This window comes from Juglans microcarpa x Juglans regia, chromosome 1S, assembly GCF_004785595.1.
Source record: "Juglans microcarpa x Juglans regia isolate MS1-56 chromosome 1S, Jm3101_v1.0, whole genome shotgun sequence".
In the NCBI taxonomy this organism is placed as follows: Eukaryota; Viridiplantae; Streptophyta; class Magnoliopsida; order Fagales; family Juglandaceae; genus Juglans; species Juglans microcarpa x Juglans regia.
Window position 1 is genome coordinate 20055904 of NC_054595.1, and position 22992 is coordinate 20078895.

A 22992-nucleotide genomic window follows, 5' to 3' on the forward strand; every position below is an offset into this window, starting at 1 on the left:
ATATCTTAATTCCCATGTGGTTTTCATATTTTTTTGTCATGTGTTCAGAGGTACAACCATCTTTGCATAAAATGAAGTAGAAAAAGGAAAAATAGAAAACGTCACAATTTAGCATAAGATATTCACGTGACAAAACCTATAGAAATTAAATGCAAAAATCCTAAATGCAAAACTATTTACACATACCCAAATGCATGAAACAGAGGTCCAGAAAATCCGCAAAAATCCAAATTTGAAGTACGAGATACCAAAAACATTAACACAAAATCCAACTAGCAAATTTCCGTCGAGCAGGCTTCTGTTGATTAGCCTTTTAGAAGCAATCTTTTGGAAAAAAAAAATGTCAATGACCACCTGCTTCCCATGTCGAGAAAGAAATAGTCAACCCAACCATTGCGATTTTCTCGTCCACTCTCCACAATTCATTTTCTCCCCTAAATTGATGCTATAGGCTGCCACTGACACCCTCTGTTGGCGAAGAAGAATCCATTAATGTTGTCGTTTTCCCTTGGGGAGATATCAGGGGCTTGCCTTGACGACATTTCCAGATCGCCTTTTGCTCGAGAGGTTTTCAGAAAGAAGAGAAATTGATAGAGAGCGATGAATACGAAGAGGTTGATGTTGGAATCGTTATTTTTTATTCTCATAAATATTCTTTTACAGCAACCAATGAAATAAGTGAAGTTAGATGACCCAGATGGATTTAAAGGAAAGTTAACAGAAAATTACTTATCTCCGTTAAAACAAAAAATTTATGTTTGATAGGCTCTTTACATATATAGAGAGAGATATATATATATATATATATATATATATTTATATATATATAAACATGTCTATTGTAGTGTAGGACCAACGTTGGGCCGATATATACTTTTGTTTCTACCTTGTTGGATGGCAATCAACAGCACATAGGTTTGGCCCATATCTTTCGATTTATTATTTCCGGAAATTTCTTGCCTTTTATGCATGGAGTCTAGAATTTCTATTTCTCTACTTTTATTAAAACTAAAAGACGTTACCCACATTATTAAGTAGGAGTTAAATCACAAGTCATAAATTACATCTTTATATGGAAATAAAACACAAGCTTTGAACATCTTTATATGGAAATAAAACACAAGTTTTGAACTCAGTTGAAATAAACGTTACGCATTTTGACTTTTGGAGGGAAATAAGTAAATAACCTCAAGATTCTAGAAGAAATATTATTCACCAAAATACCAATTAATAAAATGCTTCTATTGCTCTTTTACATATAGCCATCCATTAATATCCTCTCTAAATTTTTGAAATCTAGAATTTTACTGTTCCCTCTCTCTCTCTCTCTCTCTCTCTCTATCTCCATGCTCATAAATACCCGCTATTTTTTGTTTAATAATCGCACTTCAAATATTGTCAACGATCTTGTCGTCTGATGATTTTTAGTACTCTGTCTTAAATATGTCGGCGATCTAGTTCCCACTCCCAACATCCTAGTTAAAAATAAAAACAAAAAATAAAACTAATGCCCTCAAGGATACTAGCTATATATATGCATCATTTGTCAGCCCTGGTTGTGAAAAACTCATCCCCAAGTTTTGAGAAAAAGATGCCCGGAACTCATTACTCTATGGCTCCTTCTCACTCTCAGGTATGCCAAACTGTCTCAAGTCCTTCGGCTACTTCGTTTTCTCCTTTTATCTTCTAGACCATATTAGATTCATCTCCTTATTCCTTTCACATTTGATCTCTTTTCTCTCAAAATCTTTCTGATTCTATTAGAGTTCTTCTATTCTATCAAATCTATTCCAAATGATCATCAAAATTTTCTAAGCAAGTGGTGGTGTGAATACAACAGTTGTATCATCCACATTGATTTGTAAATAGAAGAACTCTTTCAATAATTATATAAAAAAACGTATTTTGTTATGCTTGTTGTGTTATCATGTTAGTTTTATTCATGAACTTTTAAAAGTTTATAATAGAAAATAACCACGGCGTATTTATTATATTCATCGTATATATTTTTCTATAAAACAAGACGAGGAGATTAAAGGAGTTATCTATTCAACAAACAATCATTAGCTCTTCAAGCAAACTAATGATGTTTGTATTAATAAGTTTACAAAAATGCGATTTGATGATTGAAATAACGTTTTAGAATGAAAACTATCACCTTCATGAAAACAGCAAATACGAGGAGTCTTTGCTCTCAAATTTTATTATTATTATTTCTTCTATGTGGTTTCTCTCTCTTTGGTGGACTATATTCTTGGGCCATATGTATTTCTGGCCCGTTGGGCTTTTCGTGTATTAGTTCGACGGAGCCCGGTTCATATGACAATCCAAAGTGGCCCAATAAGTGGAGTTGACGAAAACATTAAAAAAAAAAAAAAAAAAAAAAACAGCCTATGTGATTTAGGGGTCTGTTTGGACTTTTAGGGACTGACAAAAGCAATTTTCTGGTGGAGGTTTACCTACTTCAGCATATTTTCTTTTCCGGTTTATTTATTAAGTTATTGACTTAAAATAACTTTGTAGATCTAAAGTTGCTTTCTTTCGTAAATGTCAATAAACTAACCATAATTAATCATGAAAAATGATTAACTCCTTGTTGATAATTAGGAATTTATAATTAATTTATCATATTATCTATTATTATAGGCTAAGAGTATGGTTTTATTTATTACAAAATTATTTAATAAATATTTTTTTAAGTAATAATTATATTTCATCCAACTCTTCAAGAGAGAATTATGGTTAGATTAATTATAGTTTATTTTTCAGTAAAAAAAGTGAATTTTTCGTTTTTAATTGGGATGTAAAGAAAATTGTAAAATCGATAAGAAAAAAACGAAATTAAGTGCGACCAGTTCAAAGCGAGCGACCTTCTCGCAAACCCAAACGCCAATCAGTTTCTCGGCGAGGTAGCGAGAGCGATGACTATGACGATGCTAGAGAGCATTGTCGGTGTGCTTATCCTTATGCTGCTTTTGATCCTCCTCATCATTTTAATTTCCTGTAAACCATGGCGCTTCTTTTCCTCCTCATCTCGTTCCCGCACCATCAAGGTACCTCCTAGCTTTCTCATTTTACCCCAATTCTCCTCTCTCTCTCTCTCTCTGACTTTTCTGGAAGCTACTGGGTTTTAATCTCCTTTTATTTATCTTCTTAGTGCAATGCCCTGCTTTGTTGCTGAGAAATCGTCGGAAAAGATTTGAAGTTTTCGTAACATTCGGTTTGTTCGATGTCGGTTTTGCTTGTTTGGTTTTACATTTTGTTCGTCTTTCCGATTCTCGGGATTTATACGAAAGGAACGCACCCGTTTATGGATTTAATTCGGTGCGACTCTTTTCAGCTTGTTTCGAGATGCATCGACAAGCATGATCAATCTTTTCAAGATGGATGACTGATGTGTGTAGGATTATGGGATTGAAGCACCTTCTGCATGAGCGTTGATTTAGTATTTTTTTTCCCATATATTTCTTCTTTCTCGTCTTAGTTTGTTAGGGGCCGCCTTGTTTCATTCGGGTAAACTCAGAGCTGAGCAATTTAGATTCGTTTTCTGTAATTGTACCGTTCGTGGATGTTAGCTGTTTTTATTTTGTGTGTTCCGTTTGGGTTTGATTCTGCTGGGAATATGAGTTCAGATTGATGTTGGACCAACTCATGTCAACTGGACAATTCCGTTTATTTAATCACTTGATTGCACCTTGGAGTTGGGGACTTGTTAGTTTCTTAAAATTGCAACCTTGTTATGATTTTTTTTTTAGTTTTTTAATGGAATTTTAAAGCTATATTTTATAGTCATTGTTACATGTAAGTGGTTTTTTTTTTTTTTTTTTTTTTTTTTTGTTTTTTTTTGATGATATATTCTCACGCTCTTGATCATGTGAACGAGTTCATTGTGCTCAAAATTATAATAGGTTTCAATACAATTTTATTTCCTGGTTGCTAAAGGACAATCCGACCTTCTATCATTTCATTACATTTTTTAGATTTGTTTGATATACTTGCGAAAGATGTAAATACAATTAATAGATTTTTGAGTTGTCCTTCCACTTGATTACCAAGGAAATCTTATGCCATGGGATAGAAAAACCCGTCTGAATTTTAAATTGAAGCAATTTAGTCTTAAGGTCAGAGATCAGTGTGTAAGAGTGAAACTAGGGACTTGTATTATTCAGAAAAAATAGGGACTAGAAAGGCCCTGTTTCACATTTAATCTCCATGGATCAACGATGTTTATTGTTTACTCCCTGTGATTGCTTCTTTTGTAGGCTGGTGAGCTAGAAAGGCCCTTGTTTCAGATGATGTGGGAATTTCCCGAAACCAAAGTAATGAATTGCCAAGGGATTATGATCTAGAGGGAGCATGTGTTCAAAATGAAGGGCATTTCCACTCACCCCGGACTCATGGACTTGTTCATAAACAAAGGCTCCCCAATGTATCTCCCCATACAACTCAGGGTATTCAATGTTATTTTATCTCTTTCCTTTCAATGATCTCACCTAGTGCTTTTGCTTTAATTGCTCTTCTACTTCTAGTACCCAAACAAAACCAAAAGTTTATTTTTCACTCTTCCCAGGTGATAGCTTGGTTTTGGACCTGATATCTGATCCTTCGGAAGATGTTTTGGTTGGTCAGACGCTTAAGAATCCTTTTTCACCAGAACAGTTGGCTGAATTTTTAAAACATGGTAGACAGAGATTGGTAGGAGATAAGTTGCAGGAGCCCGTGCACAAGGACATTCTAGATCAAAGTAATTTCTTATATCTTTTACTTGTATTTGCAGTTCTGTTTTCTCTGTCTCTTATAATTGACTGAGTATATAAAACATGTCATCATATCTTTCTGTTAGAAGTGCAGGAAGCTGCCTCACCCTGGAGGTTATCTCTGGTCCATCTCTTGGGGTCCGTTGTTCTGCACAGTCAACAAATACTTCTAGGCTTCCACTGACCCTTGGAAGGGTTTCTCCAAGTGATTTAGTATTGAAAGATTCAGAGGTGTCAGGGAAGCATGCGATGATAAACTGGAATTTGAATGTAAACCTTCATAACTTCTTTACCACTTCCTTTACCATTCTGCTTCCGTGCTGTATCTATGGTGCTATTTATTGTATACTTGTCTATTGGTTTAGAAATTGAAGTGGGAGCTTGCAGACATGGGCAGTCTGAATGGGACACTTCTTAATTCACAGCCTATCAACCATCCTGATTCTGGAAGTAGACATTGGGGTGACCCAATTGAGCTTGCAAGTGGAGACATAATAACTCTTGGCACAACCTCAACAGTATATGTAAGTTAATCTGAATACTATTCTCTGTGCTTGTTTACAATTTGTAAATTTGTAACAATGTTGGCCCTTGGGACATCTCTAGTCATCATCTCAAATATAATGTTAGTGAGTTTCCAAGCTGAAGAACTGTTGAAGCTACATTGAAAATTTTAAATTACACAGTTCTAAATATTCTTAATGCATTCAAAACTTTCAATCAAATGGATATGAAGTCATGGATAATGCAACCTCAACAGAACTTTTGAGATGTAATCTCTCTCTCTCTCAAGCAAAATAATAAAGAGACCAGTTAATGGAGAATGGTTCACCACTGTTATGAACTGAGTTATCTTTTTTTTTATAAGTTGATTAATCTTTTTTTAACTTTATTAAGATGCCATCTTACTGGTTTTCCACTTCCTTCTATTTTTTTAAATTTTCTTTTAAGTTATTTATTATGTTTATTTATCAGATTAATAGGGTTGTTTGGATTGAGAAGGCCTCTCAATTCATCTCATCTTCATCTCATCTAATCACTACAACTTTCCCAAACTCCCACACAAAATACAATAAAGAATTCAACTTTTTCAAATCTCAAAACAAAAATAATATTCTAACAATATTTTATTCAACTTTCATCCCATCTCATCTCATCTCAACTCACTATCCAAACCTCCCTAGATATTTCAAAATTAGATTTAGTTGCCTTAGAATTATCTAAAGAAAAGATGTAGCATTAAGTATTATATTATTTATTATTATTGTAGTATCATTTTGAACGAAATTTCTAAAGATGCTGCAATAAATATTGAAGGGTCTACACATTGCATTTGAGATCCTAAACTTTGCATATTATTTTTAGGGGATCTCGATTCAGTTTTGTCCAAGACAAGTAAAGAAAAAATGCAGAATCCATCATTTATGGTATTGATAGACTCATGAAAGCAAAGGTTTATCGGTATTGATAATGTACAAAAAGGAAGGGGAAAGGTTGACTTGTTGTGAATGACTAAATGTATATACTTTTTACCAATTGCCCCATGATGTCGAGTGCCATGCTGTACATCTTCCCCTAATGACTTGTTCACCTCACCAAGATTTTTGTCTTTTTCTATACTTTTTCCGGCAACTCTTTTTGCTACTAATTTGGTTATATAACAATGGGAGTAAAATTTAAATATAGAAGATCTTTGGAGCTTCATGTATTAGCAGAAAAATAATAGTTGTGTGACCAATTTGGATAAACTAATCCAGCTAGTAACATGATTTGGGATATTCCTGTGTTTGAAAAAGAAAATATTTAGAACATGGCTTCTGAGATTTCCTATTGTAGATGATGGCTCGATTGGCAACTGTTTATTATATTTTTGAAAAAAGGCAATTAATGCCAGTATTTCCATTTTTTATAAGCACCTGAAATATCCTGTGCCAGGTTCACATTACATCTCAAACTGAGCAACAGATTCCCTTTGGAGTTGGTGTGGCATCAGATCCGATGGCTTTGCGTAGAGGAGGAAAGAAGCTTGCTATGGAAGATGTGTACTATTACCAATGGCCTCTACCTGGTGTTGACCAGGTCTTGGATTTATTTTTGTTTATTTCAGTGAATATCCTTCACATCTTCTTCAAAGAGTGACATTGACTCAACACGCCTACCTTGCAGTTTGGTTTGTTTGGCATCTGTGATGGCCATGGCGGAGCTGAGGCCGCAAAATCTGCTAGCAAGTTAGTTCTCAACTCAAATGGGTTACCGTTCTGGGTTTCTGAACTTTGTAATCTGTGTTGAAAAACTGGATAGCTATTAGGTTAGTGGGAAGAATTTCACTATTATTTTATGGCGTTCAGCCCCCATAGACTTTGGCTATGCCTATTTCTCATCAACAAAATTCTTATTTACTGATCAAAACTAAAAAAATTTGTCGTTCAGCCTACTTTGAAAATCGTGATTGATGATTCTAAGTGAATGTTTCATGCGTTGTGTTTATCATCTAGTAAAGAAGTAGTTGATTGTCTTTAATGCACTTTTCAGACAAAAATTCTCTTTGATATGGACATGATTATGCAAACCCCAAGAACTTCGCTTTTTTGCTTAATTATTATGCCCCTGGTCTTGCTTTTCGATAATGTGTGTCAAGATGCTTTGTTGTTCTGGTCCTTGGCTGCAGTTTGATACTTTAGTAATCACTGATAATTAAATTTCATCTCCAGAATTCTACCAGAGATGGTTGCTGCCATTTTATTGGATTCACTGACAAGGGAAAGGGTCTTTTCACGTTGCGATGCTTCAGATGTTCTGAGGGATGCATTTTCTCAGACAGAAGCACGCATGGATCATTATTATGAGGTATGATAGTTTTGTTCTCTTGCTGGGAAATGCATTTTCCTTTTTGACTTTACTTTTTCTATGCATTTATCCACAACTTGCAATTGAAATGGTAGTATTATTCATTGCAAATCGATTATTATCAGTATCCAGTTTAGTAGCATCTCTAGCATTGACTGGCTACAATACGGACAAGGGTCCTTGCATCTTCAATGAATTTTGAATGATTTCTCACATATCCATGACACGTGTTCAGAATTATTTACAATGATTTGTAAATTTGTCTGTCATGACTTGTAAGACCACAATAGGTCTATGATAAGATCATTCATGTACAATCTAATGGTATACAAATCAACGTCTCTAAATTAAAGAAAAATGAATTTATGGCTGTTGAGGATGATTCTATAGCTGGTCCAAGACAAACTATTATTAGTGATTTATTGAGACGACCCTTGCATTCGTAGTATGTTGGTGAACTAATCCTTTGCTGGGTTTTGCAATGGCTCTATTTGTGAGATTCCTATCTATTATTTTGGAAATTTGTAATTCTTCCATTTTACTAGATAGAAACCCTTTGCTTCATGATGGTGTTTTCTAAGTGTTCTGAAGTAATCTTGTTAGTCTAACAATAGCCATGGAAAGTTACATATAGGAAGTTCCGAATTTGCAAATTTCATCCATCATGCTTGCTTAGAGGTTGGTAAACAGTTTGAAGAAATATTCCCTTCTCTCTCTCTCTCTCAACCTAATTGTGCTTCTTAGATGAGCATGGGCATGTTCTCAGTTTATATTGTTGTTTCTATAGATTTGAATGCTGCCTTTTTTTTTTTGGTGTTTTGCATTTTTTTAGCCAAATTCATAACTGTTTGTTGAAATTTTGAGTTAATCCTATTGATACCCTTTGCTATCAGAGTTGAACTTTTTGCGTATCCTACCTTTTATCTTGCTGTGGCAAATTACTGGAGGAAAAAAAAAAAGAATTATTCCATCTTCCTTTTAGATGTTTGTGTTCTTAGTAATTTAAGACTATGGTGTGGACATTGTGATAATCAATTCTTCGCAGGGTTGTACTGCAACAGTGCTTCTGGTATGGGCTGATGGTGAAGAAAATTTCTTTGCGCAATGTGCAAATGTTGGAGATTCAGATTGTGTTATGAAGTATGTGTTCATGTTGTCATTCTTCCATTCATATGATTGGTAGGATAATATTTTCCCAAAACTTATATGCTACTGTTTTTGATGGGGTATACTGGTGGACCAAGGGGGAAGTTAAGGATCCTGATTGTGATCTTCTGAAGAATAGTCATTGTGGGTGGCTACTATGATTTTTGCAATTTTATATGTCTGTTTCTTTTTTTCAGTATTTCTTATTTATCTGTTTATTAAAAATGAGTTGCTCCTTTCAGTGTGGTAGAATATAACAGGGCCTTGGTGGTTATTAATTTTACCTCCATATAATCACATATATTACTATTGTTAGGTTTTTTTTGTCTTGTTATATTACAATGACTCTGGGCTTGCAAATATACACGCTAATACATCTCAATTTCTCTTGTTTGTGTTGATGTCTGATTGTGTTCTCGTCGCCCTTAAATAATTTCCTTTCCAGTAGTTTGAATGTCTGGTATAGTAGTTCAAAGGTTTACTTGTGCTAATATCTTTAAATGCCTTACTCACAACTACACGTCATTTTGTTTGTAGCAGTGTTGATGGGAAACAGATTAAGATGACAGAAGACCATAAAGTAATTAGTTATTCTGAAAAACTCCGTTTCAAAGAAACAGGAAAACCACTGAAAGAAAGGGAAACTCGTCTCTGTGGTAAGCAAAATTACATTTTAACTTTTTCATACATAATAATGATGGTTAATGGCTCACATTTTTCTTCTTTCCTAGTTCAGGTTTGAACCTTGCTCGGATGCTTGGAGATAAATTCCTCAAACAGCAGGATTCCCGCTTCAGTTCAGAGCCTTACATAAGTCAAGCTGTTCGTATCGATCAATCGAGTGGAGCATTTGCACTATTGGCAAGGTGATTTTGCTTTTGGTCAATTGTTTTTTGTAATTCTTGTGTATTGTATCAGTTTCAGCAAATATTGATTTGGCTGCTGTTGGTTGATCCAATTGATTGGCCTTATTTAGGATATCTAGGTTCCATTTGAATGTGACCAACACATTGGTCTTGAACAAGTGCATTTATTTTCTAGACATACATAACTATTAGAAGTTGGATATACTTTCTCAATTATATTCTGTTTTTCTGTTGTGAAATTTAAGAAATATAACTCTGGATTGTGCAAAAATCACAGTGATGGGTTATGGGATGTCATTAGTGTGAAGAAGGCAACACAGCTAGTCCTTCAGGTATTATCTCTTTACATGATTCGCAGTTTTCTTCCGATCACTCTGAGGGTTTATTTTATTGTTATTTTGTTCTATGTTGATTTTTTTTCCTTCTCTCTTTCAATTCTTGCTAATATATCTCTAAATTTCTCTGCTTGACAGGCAAGGGAGAGATACTCGAGAGAAGAGAATTCTGCAGAGAAGATTGCTAATTTCTTGTTGAGTGAGGCTAGAACACTGCGAACAAAGGATAACACATCTATAATTTTCTTAGATTTTGACTCTTCTGGAGTCTCATGTAAAGTTGAATCATGATCGAGTCAAAAAAAGGTTTTAGGACTTCACATATGATTATATTTGTTTTCTGTCATCTTTTGAAGTTTCTGGACCATATCCTAAGCGATATCACCCAAATGATGGATATTCATTGGCCGGTACAAGAAGAGTAAGCATCTTCCAGATATATACATATAGCAGACATCCATTCTGTACCCACATTGGTGGCACTGGCAGTAACTTAGAGAACTCTGCAAGGTTACAATGGTGGTTTCCAAGCAGGGTCTTCTTGTGCTGTAAGAGCAAGTTACTGTTGTCATGAGCGAAGAACCGATCCCGATCTGAGATACCGTCATTACCGAGTTATGCTGCAGTTCATGCCAGATTATGCTGCATTACTTGGGAGACGTTTTCCCCAATGGTTTATAGGAGAATACCATAATTTCAAAACTTTTGCCCAAGTTGGTTTTTCAAGTATAGGGGGGTGGGGGATGCAATAAGGTCTGGTATGGTTTTACAAACCTTTGAAAAACTATTTCATCTTATCTCAACATTTAAATACAAATATTTTTCAATTTAACTGTTTAACTTTTTTATTTAATAATTATCTAATCATTACAAATTTTTCGAACTTTTAAATAAAATAAAAAATACAATTAAATTTTTTCAAATTTCGAAACAAAAATAATATTAAAAATATATATTTTAACTCTCTTTTAGTTTTATAATTTTTTATTCAGTTTTTTATCTATCTTTTTTCAAAATTTTATAAAAATGTTAATTTAAATGATTTCACTATTATTCATAAAATTTTTATCTCATCCGTGTAACCAAATGACTGAATGAGGCTTGAGAGCATTGGCATTGGATTGACCATCTTATTCTTCAAATTTTGACTAATATGTAACTTTTTCACTTTTTGCTAATCATTCAAAATTTAAAATCTACATTGGATTAGTCATCACACTTTTATATAATAATAAAATATTATTATTTTTTATTTTTATATCTTTATAATTAATTTTTATCTTTTAACTAATTCTTTTTTCATATTCTCCTATAAGCTCCAACAATCATATTCATTTTAATTTTCACAATCCAATAAACAAAGTTTCATCCAATAAACAATTTATATCATATCAATATCAAAATATAAAAGTTTCATCACTGCCCACAGTACAACATTCATATATAGTTGATGCCCACATTCTCAAACACTCATATTTGTGATCCAAAATAATAAAAAACTACAAAATAGCATAGGCTACAACCTCAAAACAAATACAACCATAAGATACAAAATAGCCCCCAAACATTACACCAACAAAAGGCTACACATCTTCAAAAGATGAAGATAAAGATGGAGATGAAAATCACTTTCTTGATTTCTCAAAAATCTCTTTTTGAAGATTCAATAAATACTCTCGTTGCATTCCATTCATACCAGTAAGATCCATCTTCATTATCATCTCCATATCGATCTTCCTATTCTCCGTATCATTTATCCTCTTTTTCTCCACTAGTAATTGAGCCCTATCAATATCCAATTTACCGGTCGCTTGTCTTCTTTCAAACATGAATACAGCTCTATCATTTGTCATGCAAGTTAGGCCTCAACAAATTCTGCATCGTAAGATTCTGCAGCCTTCATTTTTCTCTCATTTTCATTCTAAGCCTTATTGCCTAGAGGTCTCTCAAAAATGACCTCTACGTTGTCATCTATCGTGTCATCTCCTAGTGGAGTCGACTCTGCCATAACAGGGCGTTTGCCATGTGGTTTCCTTCTAGTTGACAACATAGACACGTGTTGCTGTCATTTTGGTTGGTGTCTCAATAGACACTAGTAATGCTCCATATTGTATGTGGCCACCTTAGTCTCTCTATACATGATTTTAGCTCTTTCAATCTAAATATGCGAATGTAACAATAATGTGAGAATAGAATTTTAGCAAGAAAATTTAGAATGAAATTTAGTTAGAAACTCATACATTGTCCTGCTCTGTCGCACCACTTGGATGCAAAGATTCTACTTGAGCCACAGCAACACAAAATTTATTTGTGCATTTTTAGATCACCGACCATCGATTGATCAATGACCCCCCAGAACGATTTGCCATACTAGGTTTTTTATTCTCATTGTAATAATTGCTAATTCTCTCCCACATTTGAGAGTATTTTTTATCCGTCCCCTGTATAGCATCCATGCAAATATTGAGCCAAGCCGACACGAGAAGATTGTCCTCCTCTACGGTGAAAGACACACCTCGCTGTGTTTTCTTACTATGTGACATTTTTTCACCTTCCAATTGTGTTGCTTGGAGTCTAATATTATCATGGCTGCTAGTCATTAGGGTACTGGATATACTTTGTTCACCACTTTGCAATAGAGTGGTAAAGAAGGGATCTTCATCAAATATGGTTTCCATCCTTGATTCAAGTATAATTGTAAAAATCGGGACTAGACTCATAAATAGTGCTACTGAAACAGCAGCCACAATCTCAAGTGAAATTAAGAACCTACAATAGAAGCCTCGGGCAGCAGCCACATACAAATATGCAATATCTATGATAACCCAACAGTAAAACATGCATATAGGACATAATCTCGGGCAGAAACAGTGCTACTGAAACAGTAGCCACATATCAATATGCAATATCTATGATAACCCACATACAATTCTCTGATGGTAAATTAGGTACTCATCAAATATATATATATATATATATATATATATATATATATATATGCAAGCTCTTTTCCATGCTTCTAGCCTTGTTTACTTTATGTATTTTTTTCTTGAATCTTCATGGATAGCAAAAGATCATGATATATGTGTGTGTGTGTATATATATATATATATATATATATATATATATATATATATATATATATATATAGGTCATGTGTTGACATATATAAATTATATATATGCAAGCTCTTTTCCATGCTTCTAGCCTTGTTTACTTTATGCATTTTTTTCTTGAATCTTCATGGATAGCAAAAGATCATGATATATGTGTGTGTGTGTGTGTGTATATATATATATAGGTCATGTGTTGACATATATAAATTATGAATGACCAGATTTTTATTTAAAAGATTCTTGTGTCGGCAGTTTAGATTTTTAGCTTTGTTGAATGCATCAATTCAGGATAATCTCAGGATTGATCCTTACATTTGTGCTAAGTGGAACTTTGGGTAATATTATAATTGTCTGATTTGCAAGTGTGAAATTAATTTCTCTTAATTTAATATGAAGTTTTGACACATGCAAATTTAGCATTAACCTTTTTTCATAATTAATGAGTGCTTATTAGTAAGAGAGAGAAGAGAGGGGAGGGGAGAGGAGATGGATACTTGTCCTACCTTGTATCAGACATATGCATGTTTATTTTAGATTTTTTTTACTATTATTTTGATTTTAAGGAATATGCTTAGCATTCCTTAAATGCATCATAGTTGAGTGAATTGGTAGCATAAATACTTTATAAAATTATGATGCTTGCTTGCAATTTTTGATTTTGAAATTATGAAATTATTCGTTAGTGGTGTGGTAGATATCACATTGGTATCTTGCATTCTTGAAACAAAAATTTTGAAATTTCTTGTTGATTCTTTTTAATAATTAGTTTTCCTTTGCAGCAAGTTCACTGGGGATGCATTGTTTCGATTCACACCAACACACAACTAGGTAACAGAAATGAAATTGAGACACATAGCATAACTAGTTCAAACCAACACTAACAACATTTTTACAGAAGCCAATGAAATTTTAATTACTTGTATACAGGCAGCATAACTAGGAAACAGAAATGAAATTGAACCCTATTGTGTTCAAATCAAAACTAGAAATTGAAAAACTCTTGCTGAAAACAAAATCAAACCCAAACAACATCAACAAAATCAAATCCAAACAATAAAATCAAGAGAAAATCAAGGCTAGGGTTTCGAATTTTACCATGTTGCTTGTCGTGCTAGATAGAAGCTGTTGCGGTGCCGTGCTGGAGACAAGATGGAAGCTTTTTTAGCCGTAGGAGAGAAAGAGGGAAGAAAAAGAGAAAGAAGAAAAAAAACTAGAAGAAGAGAAAGAAGGAAGAGAAAGGCAGAGACGCGAGAGAGAGAGAAGAAGAAGAGAAAGGAGAGAAAAGAAGAAGAAGAAAGAAATCGCAGGAGAGAATAAGGGAAGAAGAAAGTAGAGACGTGAGAGACAGAGGAAAGAAGAGAAAAAAAAAAAGAAATCGCGAGAGAGAAAAAGGGAAGAAGAAGGCAGAGATGCGAGAGATAGAGGGAAGAAAAGAAGAAAGAAGAGAAAAAAAAACCGTATGAGAGAAAGAGGGAAGAAGAAGGCAGAGACACGAGAGACAGAGGGAAGAAGAGACGAGAGACAGAGGGGAGAAGAGAAGAAAGAAGAGAAAGAAAAAAAGAAATCGCAGGAGAGAAAGAGGGAAGAAGAAGGTAGAGACGCGAGAGACAGAGGGAAGAAGAGAAGAACGAAGAGAAAAAAAAAAGAAGAAAAAAAAATTGCGAGAGAGAAAGAGGGAAGAAGAAGGCAAAGACGCGGGAGACAGAGGGTAGAAGAGAAGAAAGAAGAGACGCAGGAGAGAAAGAATGAAGAAGAAGGAAGAAAGAAATTGTGGGAGAGGGAGCCGAAATTAATAAACAATAGAAATAGACTTGGTACAGTTCTTTTCATCTTTGAAAAATAAGATGAAATTACTGTAGATCAAATATCATATGAAAAGGGCTTGGCTAATTCAATGTGGGTCAACTATCTATAAAACTATTTAAATTTAAAGATGAAATAGACTTTGAAGAAGCCGATGCAGATGCTCTAAGGGATAGAAACTAACTAGGAATGACCACCCATTTAGCAAGGTGAAGTTAAAACAGAGGTTGGACCAATAGTAAAATGGAAGAATTTGAGCTTTTAGATACGATTTCTCTTACGTTAAAAAAAAACCTTGAGGCCGGTTAGGTGTGAAATTAGTTTTCACACTGGCCAATCATCAAGTGCGACGTAGGCATCCCAAAAGCAAGTGAACTAGATCCGCATACACCTGATTAACCTCTTCCCCTCATTCTCCTTCTCCTTCTCTCTCTCCCTCTCACTCCCCCATCTGCACTCAATCGACAAAAGTCCAAAAAAAAAAATGTCTCCCTCTCCTTCTTTGACATCCACAAAAGCGTTCACATAAGCGTCTGCCGATTGAATGGGAGATAATATTACATCATATATGTGATGTTCTAAACCCATGTTTTGAGATAATATTAGCAGGTATTAGCTTACTTTCTGATGAATTCTTAATGTTTTTTTTACAAATGAATCAACAGTAATGATAGACTGTTAGGGTGGAAGTAAGTCAAGAAGTGTAAACCAGGAGGCCACGGATGCAATACTTCTCTGCAGCTCCATTGTCCATGGTCTGGCCTACCAAGCTGCAAACCTGGCAATTGAGAAGGAAAACTCAATTCCATTGGAAGGTTCATAGCCAACAGTTACAGTATTGGAAAAATCGAATTCTAATAGAAAAATTGCACGCAACAAAATCGCTGGCAAACCACTTGCTTGGAAAGCCCACAAAGCCAGGCAAATGTAGGTGGAAACAAATGCAAAGCTTGCATCCAATAAGATCGAGATGGATGAAAACACCGACGATTGAGTTGAGTGCAGATGAGGCTTTTGTCGACTGAGTGCAAATGAGAGAGGGAGAGGGAGAGGCCGTCGACTGGAGAGGGATAATTTTTTTTTGGAACTTTTGTCAATTTAGTGCAGATGGGGGAGGGGGAGGGAGAGGGAGAGGGAAGGAGAGGAAAAGGCCGATCGGGTGTATGCGGGTCCAGTTCTTTTGCTTTTGTAACATTTATGTGACATTTGATGATTGGCCGTTGTGAGAACTAATTTCACACCTAATCAGTCTGGAGCGCTTCTCTTATATTAAAGTTTTTAATTCTAATTAGTGCAGACCTTGTTCTTCGCACCCATACGTGATGGGAGTAGATTTTTCTTCTAGCTTCTTACAATCCAGTTTTATGGAATTCAATCCACTTTTGACATGAGCCTAAGATTTCATTTGAAAACTCAAATCTCCAGTTTCAACCTGAGAGATTGAACTCTATTCAGGGGAACAACGAAAATTATAACATAAAGAAGTTTAGAAAAACTCAACACTAGTCTCTCAAAATTTGGAGAAAAACTTATGCGATGTAATATAAATTATATATTTTTCCAAAATTAAATAGTTTTTGAATAAATTAGAAATTATTCAAATAAATATAAAAGTATTTATATTTTAAATTGTAATTCGATGATAAAATTATACTTGATTCAAAACAAATAGAAGTTGAAACACTTATCATTCCCCATTTACCTTTAAACGAATACAAGGCTCTTTCAAGATTTTATTTGAATTTGAGGGCAGTAATAAATGTTTTTGCCCATTAAAGGGTTTTTTTTTTTTTTTTTCCCTTAAGATTGCCTCGTTTGGGAAACATCTCATCCAATTTCATCTTTTTTTTTTCAAATGTCATTCAAATATAAATATTTTATAATTTATAATTTTTAATTTTCTCATCTAATCATTACCTAAACAAACCTCTAAACAAAATATAAAAAATAATTCAACTTTTTTAAATTATAATACAAAAATAATATTTAAAAAAATATTTTAACTTTATATTATTTTTATTCAACATTTTCTCATTTCTCAAAATTTAATAAAATATTTTTAATATTTTTTTTTCCTTTTACAAAATTCATTATCATTTCATTTACAAACTAGCCTTAATTTGAACAAGAACTTCGACTATAGTTTTCCAAATCCAAATGCTACTAAAACCCAACCGTGGTCCTAATGCCAAGCTCACCTCATGGCCCAAACCCTCGCTCATCTCAAACCCTTGGAAACAAGGCGCGGGTTTTCTTGTCAGCTCGAAGGACCGTATAGAAATGGCGAAGAAGAAAAGGAGAGCCGAAGCTGAATCGGAATCAGGACCGAACGCACCGGATGCACGACAAAACGATGTCGAGCTCGTTAATGGCAACCCTCGTAAGAAGATTAAGAAGAAGAAGAAGAGAACGGACGAAGAAACAGAGGAGATACCCACTGTCAGCATAGCCGTGCCCGGTTCCATCATCGACAACACCCAATCTTTCGAACTCGCCACCCGAGTACATCTTTCCCTTCCCTCTATTTACTTTTCCGTTTATCTGAACTCTATTTTCCCTCTGCTTTGGCTGCGTCTAAGCGGTGTCTTTCAGTCATGTTATTTATCTTTTTCTCAATTTTATATTATTTTCGACTTCTCAGTTGGCTGGTCAGATTGCACGTGCGGCTACCATTTTCCGAATCAATGAAGTTTGTAACTATTCCTTGTTAACTTTTACTCGCTCTGTGTTTGATTGTTTAAATTGTGCATTAGAGAAATTAACTTTCTGACTTATCATGTAAAAAACGTATACATATTCTGACTACATAACTAAATAATTCATAGGTATCTTATTCCTGAGATTGTTATTGTATTAACAGGTGATAGTATTTGATAACAAGAGTGATGGAGTGAACGATTTTACGGCTCTGGATAGTACATATGAGAATGAAAGTGGTGCGGCATTTCTCGTAAGGATCTTGCGGTATCTTGAGACGCCGCAATATTTAAGAAGAGCTCTCTTCCCAATGCATAACAGCTTAAGATTCGTGGTACGGACTTTAGTTTGCGTTAATTTGTTGCCTGTAGCAATGACATTTATTTTAGTTGAATTTTGGTTGATAGTTGATTAAAGTTGTTTGTATATTTGCATTTTGATAGGGAATGTTGCCTCCCCTTGATGCTCCACACCATCTGCGGAAGCATGAGTGGGCCCCATATCGAGAAGGTATGCCTAAATAGTTGAAAAATGTAAAATTGAGCGTAGTACTTACATTTTGAGACACTCATGCATAGGTGTTACTCTTGTATATGTCCCATGTACTTGGCTATGCCTATTTTAATTATCAAAATAATTAGTGATTGATGGCTTTCAATGCCTAGAAATAACCTCATTTCTCAGGATTATGTACTTCTGCTTTAAAGTACCAGCAATGCTAGTGCTGGATTTAGAGGTAGAAAGACATACGTACCATATGAAGAATCTAAGAGACAGAGTATGTTTTGAAATTCTTGTATTAAAGTAGCACAAAGGATCTTGAATTTGTTAATTTGACAGAAGACTTAAGATGGATGTTATGGGTGGTGACAATTCTTGACTTTTTTTAAGATAAATTTATTTGTATTGTTGAGTTGATGCACAGAACAAATGGCAGGAGTCGTGAGCGTATAATTGGAAATAGTTTATTTATCTAGGGAACATTGTGCATTGCATGTTTCTGTTGTTTGATGTTAAAATAATTGGCAATTTTAGTTTCAATGACTAGGTTTGCTTCCTTTGTTTTGGACCTTTGCCCAAAATCTTGATTTCTCAAATTTTCTTTATAGGTGTCACACTAAAAGAAAGATCCACAGGCTCAGGAACACTCGTTGATGTGGGTCTAAGTAAGGTATAATCACTTCTGCTTGTTCTAAAGCTGTTTTGTGCAACTATTATAAACGTTAATTAAGTAAATGTTGTTGCCTCTCTCCCTCTCTCCCCCCTCCCCCTCCCCCTCCCCCCCCCCCCCCCCCCCTCTCCTTTCTTTTTCTCTAAAAATTATAATTCTTTCTTTGATGTTGAGCATATCAAATTGTTTCACATCAACAAAAATGAGTCTTGTGTTACTGTTGATGTAATGCTGCGAATTAAGTATGGAAAGGTAGTAATGGAATCCCACATTGTTTGGGAAGGAGAAGTCATTCCAGTTTATAAGTTTAATTTTCTTCTGCTTTATATAACCAATGACGTTGGGATGCTGACAAGGTAGTAGGATTCTTACTTGAAAATCCTTGGGTGAAGCATATCTATGAAGATGTTCTTAATCTATGAAGATGTTGCCAATATAAGCGCAAAAGATCATGCTTGTTAGTATGTATAAAAAGTGATAGCTGATGAACCAAACAAAGGGATAAATAACGACTCAACAAAGGATCTAGTTGCTTATAATGATGTCAATGAGCTCTAGCTCAAATGGCACTTCCTCCCCTTGTAAGAACTGGGAGGGGGATGCTCAAGACCCACTGAAATTACATGTAACCTACTAACAAAAAAATATTATTTCACTGGTAATGCAGAATATTGTCATTAATCAAGTAATGGAACCCCATAAAAGAGTTACCGTGGCTATGGGAATCGACCGCAATCTGGATGCTGGTAACATAAGAGATTTTTCCTTTTCCCTTTTCGTAATTTTTTTCTCCTATATGTTGTTTCTTAATCGTATTCATTTAACACTTATTATTGCTCAGTTGATTCCTTCTGCATATCCGAAATTCTGCCTTCGTTTCTGCTATCTATTTGATATTTATTTGAAGCATTAGATTTTAGTTAAGTTGGTTTGACATTCATTTTATTCATCCCACCTGTTTTGGCATCAAGATAATTGGCTGTGAGTTCCATAAGCCAATGCAGCAGACGGAATTCTTTTAGGAAAAAATCATTTTTTATCATACCTTCGGGCATCCATATGCAATCTTCTGTATTTGGAAAAAAACTATATGATTAAATGGGGTTTATGATTCCTCTATTGCATTTATCTAGATTTACCTCGTGAAATTGTCTCGTCCTCCAAGCCGAGGGAAGAAGCAGGAATTTATTGGGGGTATAGAGTTCGATATGCTTCCAATATAAATTCAGTATTTAAGGATTGCCAATTCAAGGTCTTCATTCTTTGACTCTGATTTTTTTGTTCTCCTCTCTTTTTCCTTTCAAGCCACAGTATTGTTTCTTTGATAACCATTCATTGGAGGCCTTTTTCTCTGAACTTGTGTCATATTAATCGCAGGGGGGCTATGACCATATAATCGGAACCTCAGAGCATGGTCAGATTGTTAATTCATCAGATCTGACTATACCTACCTTTAGGTATGCTTCTGTTTGATGTCTTGATCGCAAGTAAGATTTTTTTTTTTTTAAATGGTGCTGTGATTGTGACTTCCTTTGGCTGGCTGTTCTTTAGTGACTGGAGCTAATGTTGCTCTCAGCAAAATTGTAAATGGTGGCTCTTTGAGGTCTAAAAAGAGAACTGGTGAGTACTAGAAGATATGTATTGGGAACATGTCTCTGGGCCTGGGGCTACGACATGTCTCATAATGAGGTTGGAAAATGGGAAGAACAGAGATTGTTTTTCCCTCTTCTTGTTACTTGATAGGTTGGAATGAAAAGGGAAAGATAGGAAACTTTGAAGGTTTGTTTTTCTGGATAAGTAATAGATTTTTTTTTTTTCCCTCTTAAGACAAAATAAAACAATCAACTGCACAGGAAGTGCACAAGAAAGTTGCATAAATAATTCCACCGTGCAATTCATTTTTTGATAAGTGTAAAAAAAAAATAGAAAGTCATAAAATGACTACCACTCTGCTATGTAGAATACTAATATGTATAATAATTCTCAATTCAAATGATCTGTTTTGACAAGTGGGGCATTCGGTAGTTTCTATTTTACATTAATTTGTCAGGATTCGTGATATTTTCCATCTTGCTCTTTCCACCTTCAGTTACAAACCAAATTTAGGTATGCGGCAATATTGCATCGAGTATACATCAAGATATAAATACTTTGGTTTACACTTCATGATTGTTAATCTGATGTTACGTGATTTTGCAGGCATCTGTTGATTGCTTTTGGTGGACTTGCTGGGTTAGAAGAAAGCATAGAAGAAGACAACAACTTAAAAGTATGGTACTACAAGAAAATTAATTTCTGTCACTCAACACTTCTCAGGTTTAATTTTTTGTGAAACTGCTCCCCATCGTTCTAGAACATTGTTTTGAATAGAGGACATGTTTGTAAGAGAATGATACTCCTACAACTATTTTACAAGTTATTTTACAAAGGACCGTGCTACACGGACCGATGAATTAACCGAAGAAATCAACCGATAAGTGCAAGCCCACTTTTTTTATTTTTTTCTTCTTTTCTTTTAATAATTTTTTATACATCTTTAAACATTTTTAAAAATAAAAAAAAAATATATCAATTCACTAATATTTATTTCCTTAACTATTAAGTAAAAATAAAATCTAAAAAATAAATAAATAATTCAATCGGTCACTTTTATCGGTTCAACTAGCATTTTCCTTTTACAAAAATGCTCTTAATTTTAACAGAGTCGTAAAAAGGGTTGTAAAGGAAGTTTCTATCATTACTCAAGATTTTATATCACTAGAGCTAGTTTAAAAAAAGCCATAAATACTGAATATTGTTCTTTTTCCTCCCCTTTTGCTTTCAGGGTAAAGATGTGCGCCAGGTATTTGATTTGTACTTGAACACATGTCCAAATCAAGGGAGTCGAACAATTCGAACAGAGGTACTCATATATTCTCCATTTCTGAGTTTCCCCACTAAAATATAATAATAATAATAATAATAATAATAAAAGTCTTCTCTAACTAATTTTGGTCTTGCTCAATTTGCATCTTTATGGACAGGAAGCAATTTTTATCTCTCTTCAGTATTTCCAAGAGCCCATAACCCGAGCATTGCAGAGAGTGGAACTTTAAACTTTAAAGTTACTTCAAGTCAATTAACAGCTAGGTAATTAGGAATGTTTGGACTGTGGCCTTAGTTGGTGTAACTCCTCAATCTATTCTGCAGGTCCTAAATCTGGTTTCAGACAGATGAAATACAAAGTATGCATAAGAAAAGGTAGAATTATCCCCATCTGTCTTATTTCAAATGTAGGCCACTTGTTTTAGGCATTTTGTCAAGATTTTTAATTTATAGCATGTAGTCGAATTTTAACTGTAGATGGGGATGCTGTAACATAATGACTTGTTTACTCGATTTCTTTTCTTACATGAAACTTCTTGCTGGAGAACAGAATTTAAGGTTGGTTTGTGGTTCTCATTTGATGTATTTTTTCGAAATTCAAATAATGAAAATGTGCAAAAGAAAAATTATCTGTTGACATTTGACAACATACTGTTGCCTTAATATTTAAAACTATTTTGGAGAATATTAGATTTTTCTAAAAGCTTATGCAGGTATTATTTTTCTCTCTCTCTAAATTTTCTCTGTCCCTACATGTAACTCTAATTTAGCAGCCTATAAAAAGACTCATTAATCATGATACAGTTTATTAAATTGTTTATTTAACTTCTATTTACATTGTTTTCTAAATAAAAATGTGTGTAAACGGGAAGAGGTTCTTATAATGGAGGAGTCAAGTTCACGGTCTGTCTAATGCTATAAATTATTGACATGGAAAATGGCCAAATGGTGGTCGTAAATGCATTCGTTAAGACTGGTTTTTTAAAATAATAATAGTAATAATAATGAACTTTTCTATCGTTTTAAGAATAATGACATTGATCTATGGTTAAATTAGTATTTAAATTTTATGGGTATGTTATTTCTTTGTACAAACAAATAAATGGAGAAGTTGTAAATATAATCAGTTATTCTATTTTTAAATTGTTGTATAGGGTTCACTATTCACATCTCTTAAATAATAAAATTTGAATTATAATATTTAAATTTTAAAATTTCTCTTTCAAATCAAAGTAACGCAAATACTTCACGAAGTATATTTTACAATTTGATAATATAATTTTTCATATAATTATTACGGATGATGTTAGGAGTGTAACCGGTCCGGTCTGGTTTTAAATAAAATTTAGGACTGAATTAGTATGTACTGGTTTTGCATTTTTCAAAATT

General features: G+C 34.1%; 2 protein-coding genes and 1 long non-coding RNA gene across 4 annotated transcripts; 2 read left to right on the forward strand and 1 right to left on the reverse strand.

Annotated features, from left to right (window-relative positions):
* Positions 1-2822: 2822 nt before the first annotated feature.
* LOC121246816 (protein phosphatase 2C 70) lies at positions 2823-10275 on the forward strand. The gene is given in 14 exon segments (XM_041145101.1): positions 2823-3053; positions 4263-4287; positions 4290-4451; positions 4571-4744; positions 4852-5027; positions 5123-5281; positions 6693-6836; positions 6924-6985; positions 7469-7604; positions 8650-8744; positions 9288-9406; positions 9487-9616; positions 9894-9948; positions 10090-10275. Coding segments are annotated over 14 exon segments (1722 nt in total). The 5' UTR covers positions 2823-2921; the 3' UTR covers positions 10243-10275.
* Positions 4078-14329, reverse strand: LOC121246817. Its single transcript, XR_005937166.1, has 3 exons — positions 14104-14329; positions 12879-12882; positions 4078-4088 (listed from the first exon to the last, which is right to left on the reverse strand). It is a non-coding gene; the product is annotated as an uncharacterized LOC121246817 (long non-coding RNA).
* A 2705-nt stretch (positions 14330-17034) lies between these two features.
* On the forward strand, positions 17035-22242 carry LOC121246818 (putative methyltransferase C9orf114 homolog). 2 transcript variants are annotated; one of them, XM_041145102.1, is made up of 12 exons: positions 17036-17372; positions 17512-17559; positions 17731-17901; positions 18011-18077; positions 18677-18738; positions 19406-19484; positions 19872-19990; positions 20116-20195; positions 20938-21007; positions 21563-21640; positions 21762-21927; positions 21964-22242. In XM_041145102.1, exons 1-11 carry the CDS (start codon positions 17151-17153, stop codon positions 21831-21833), a joined length of 1068 nt encoding a protein of 355 aa, XP_041001036.1. In that variant the 5' UTR covers positions 17036-17150; the 3' UTR covers positions 21834-21927; positions 21964-22242. The 2 variants fall into 2 exon arrangements, with proteins under 2 accessions (XP_041001037.1, XP_041001036.1); XM_041145103.1 differs by lacking the exon at positions 17512-17559 and having other exon boundaries at positions 17035-17372.
* Positions 22243-22992: the final 750 nt, after the last annotated feature.

What these genes read in the sequence shown, in the direction of transcription:
- LOC121246818 (XM_041145102.1), top strand. Translation starts at nt 17,151, where the DNA reads ATGGCGAAGAAGAAAAGGAGAGCCGAAGCTGAATCGGAATCAGGACCG. An exon ending in GTGGGCCCCATATCGAGAAG is followed by an intron (nt 18,078 to 18,676) that starts GTATGCCTAAAT and finishes TTTTCTTTATAG; the next exon opens with GTGTCACACTAAAAGAAAGA. An exon ending in AAGAAGACAACAACTTAAAA is followed by an intron (nt 21,008 to 21,562) that starts GTATGGTACTAC and finishes TTTTGCTTTCAG; the next exon opens with GGTAAAGATGTGCGCCAGGT.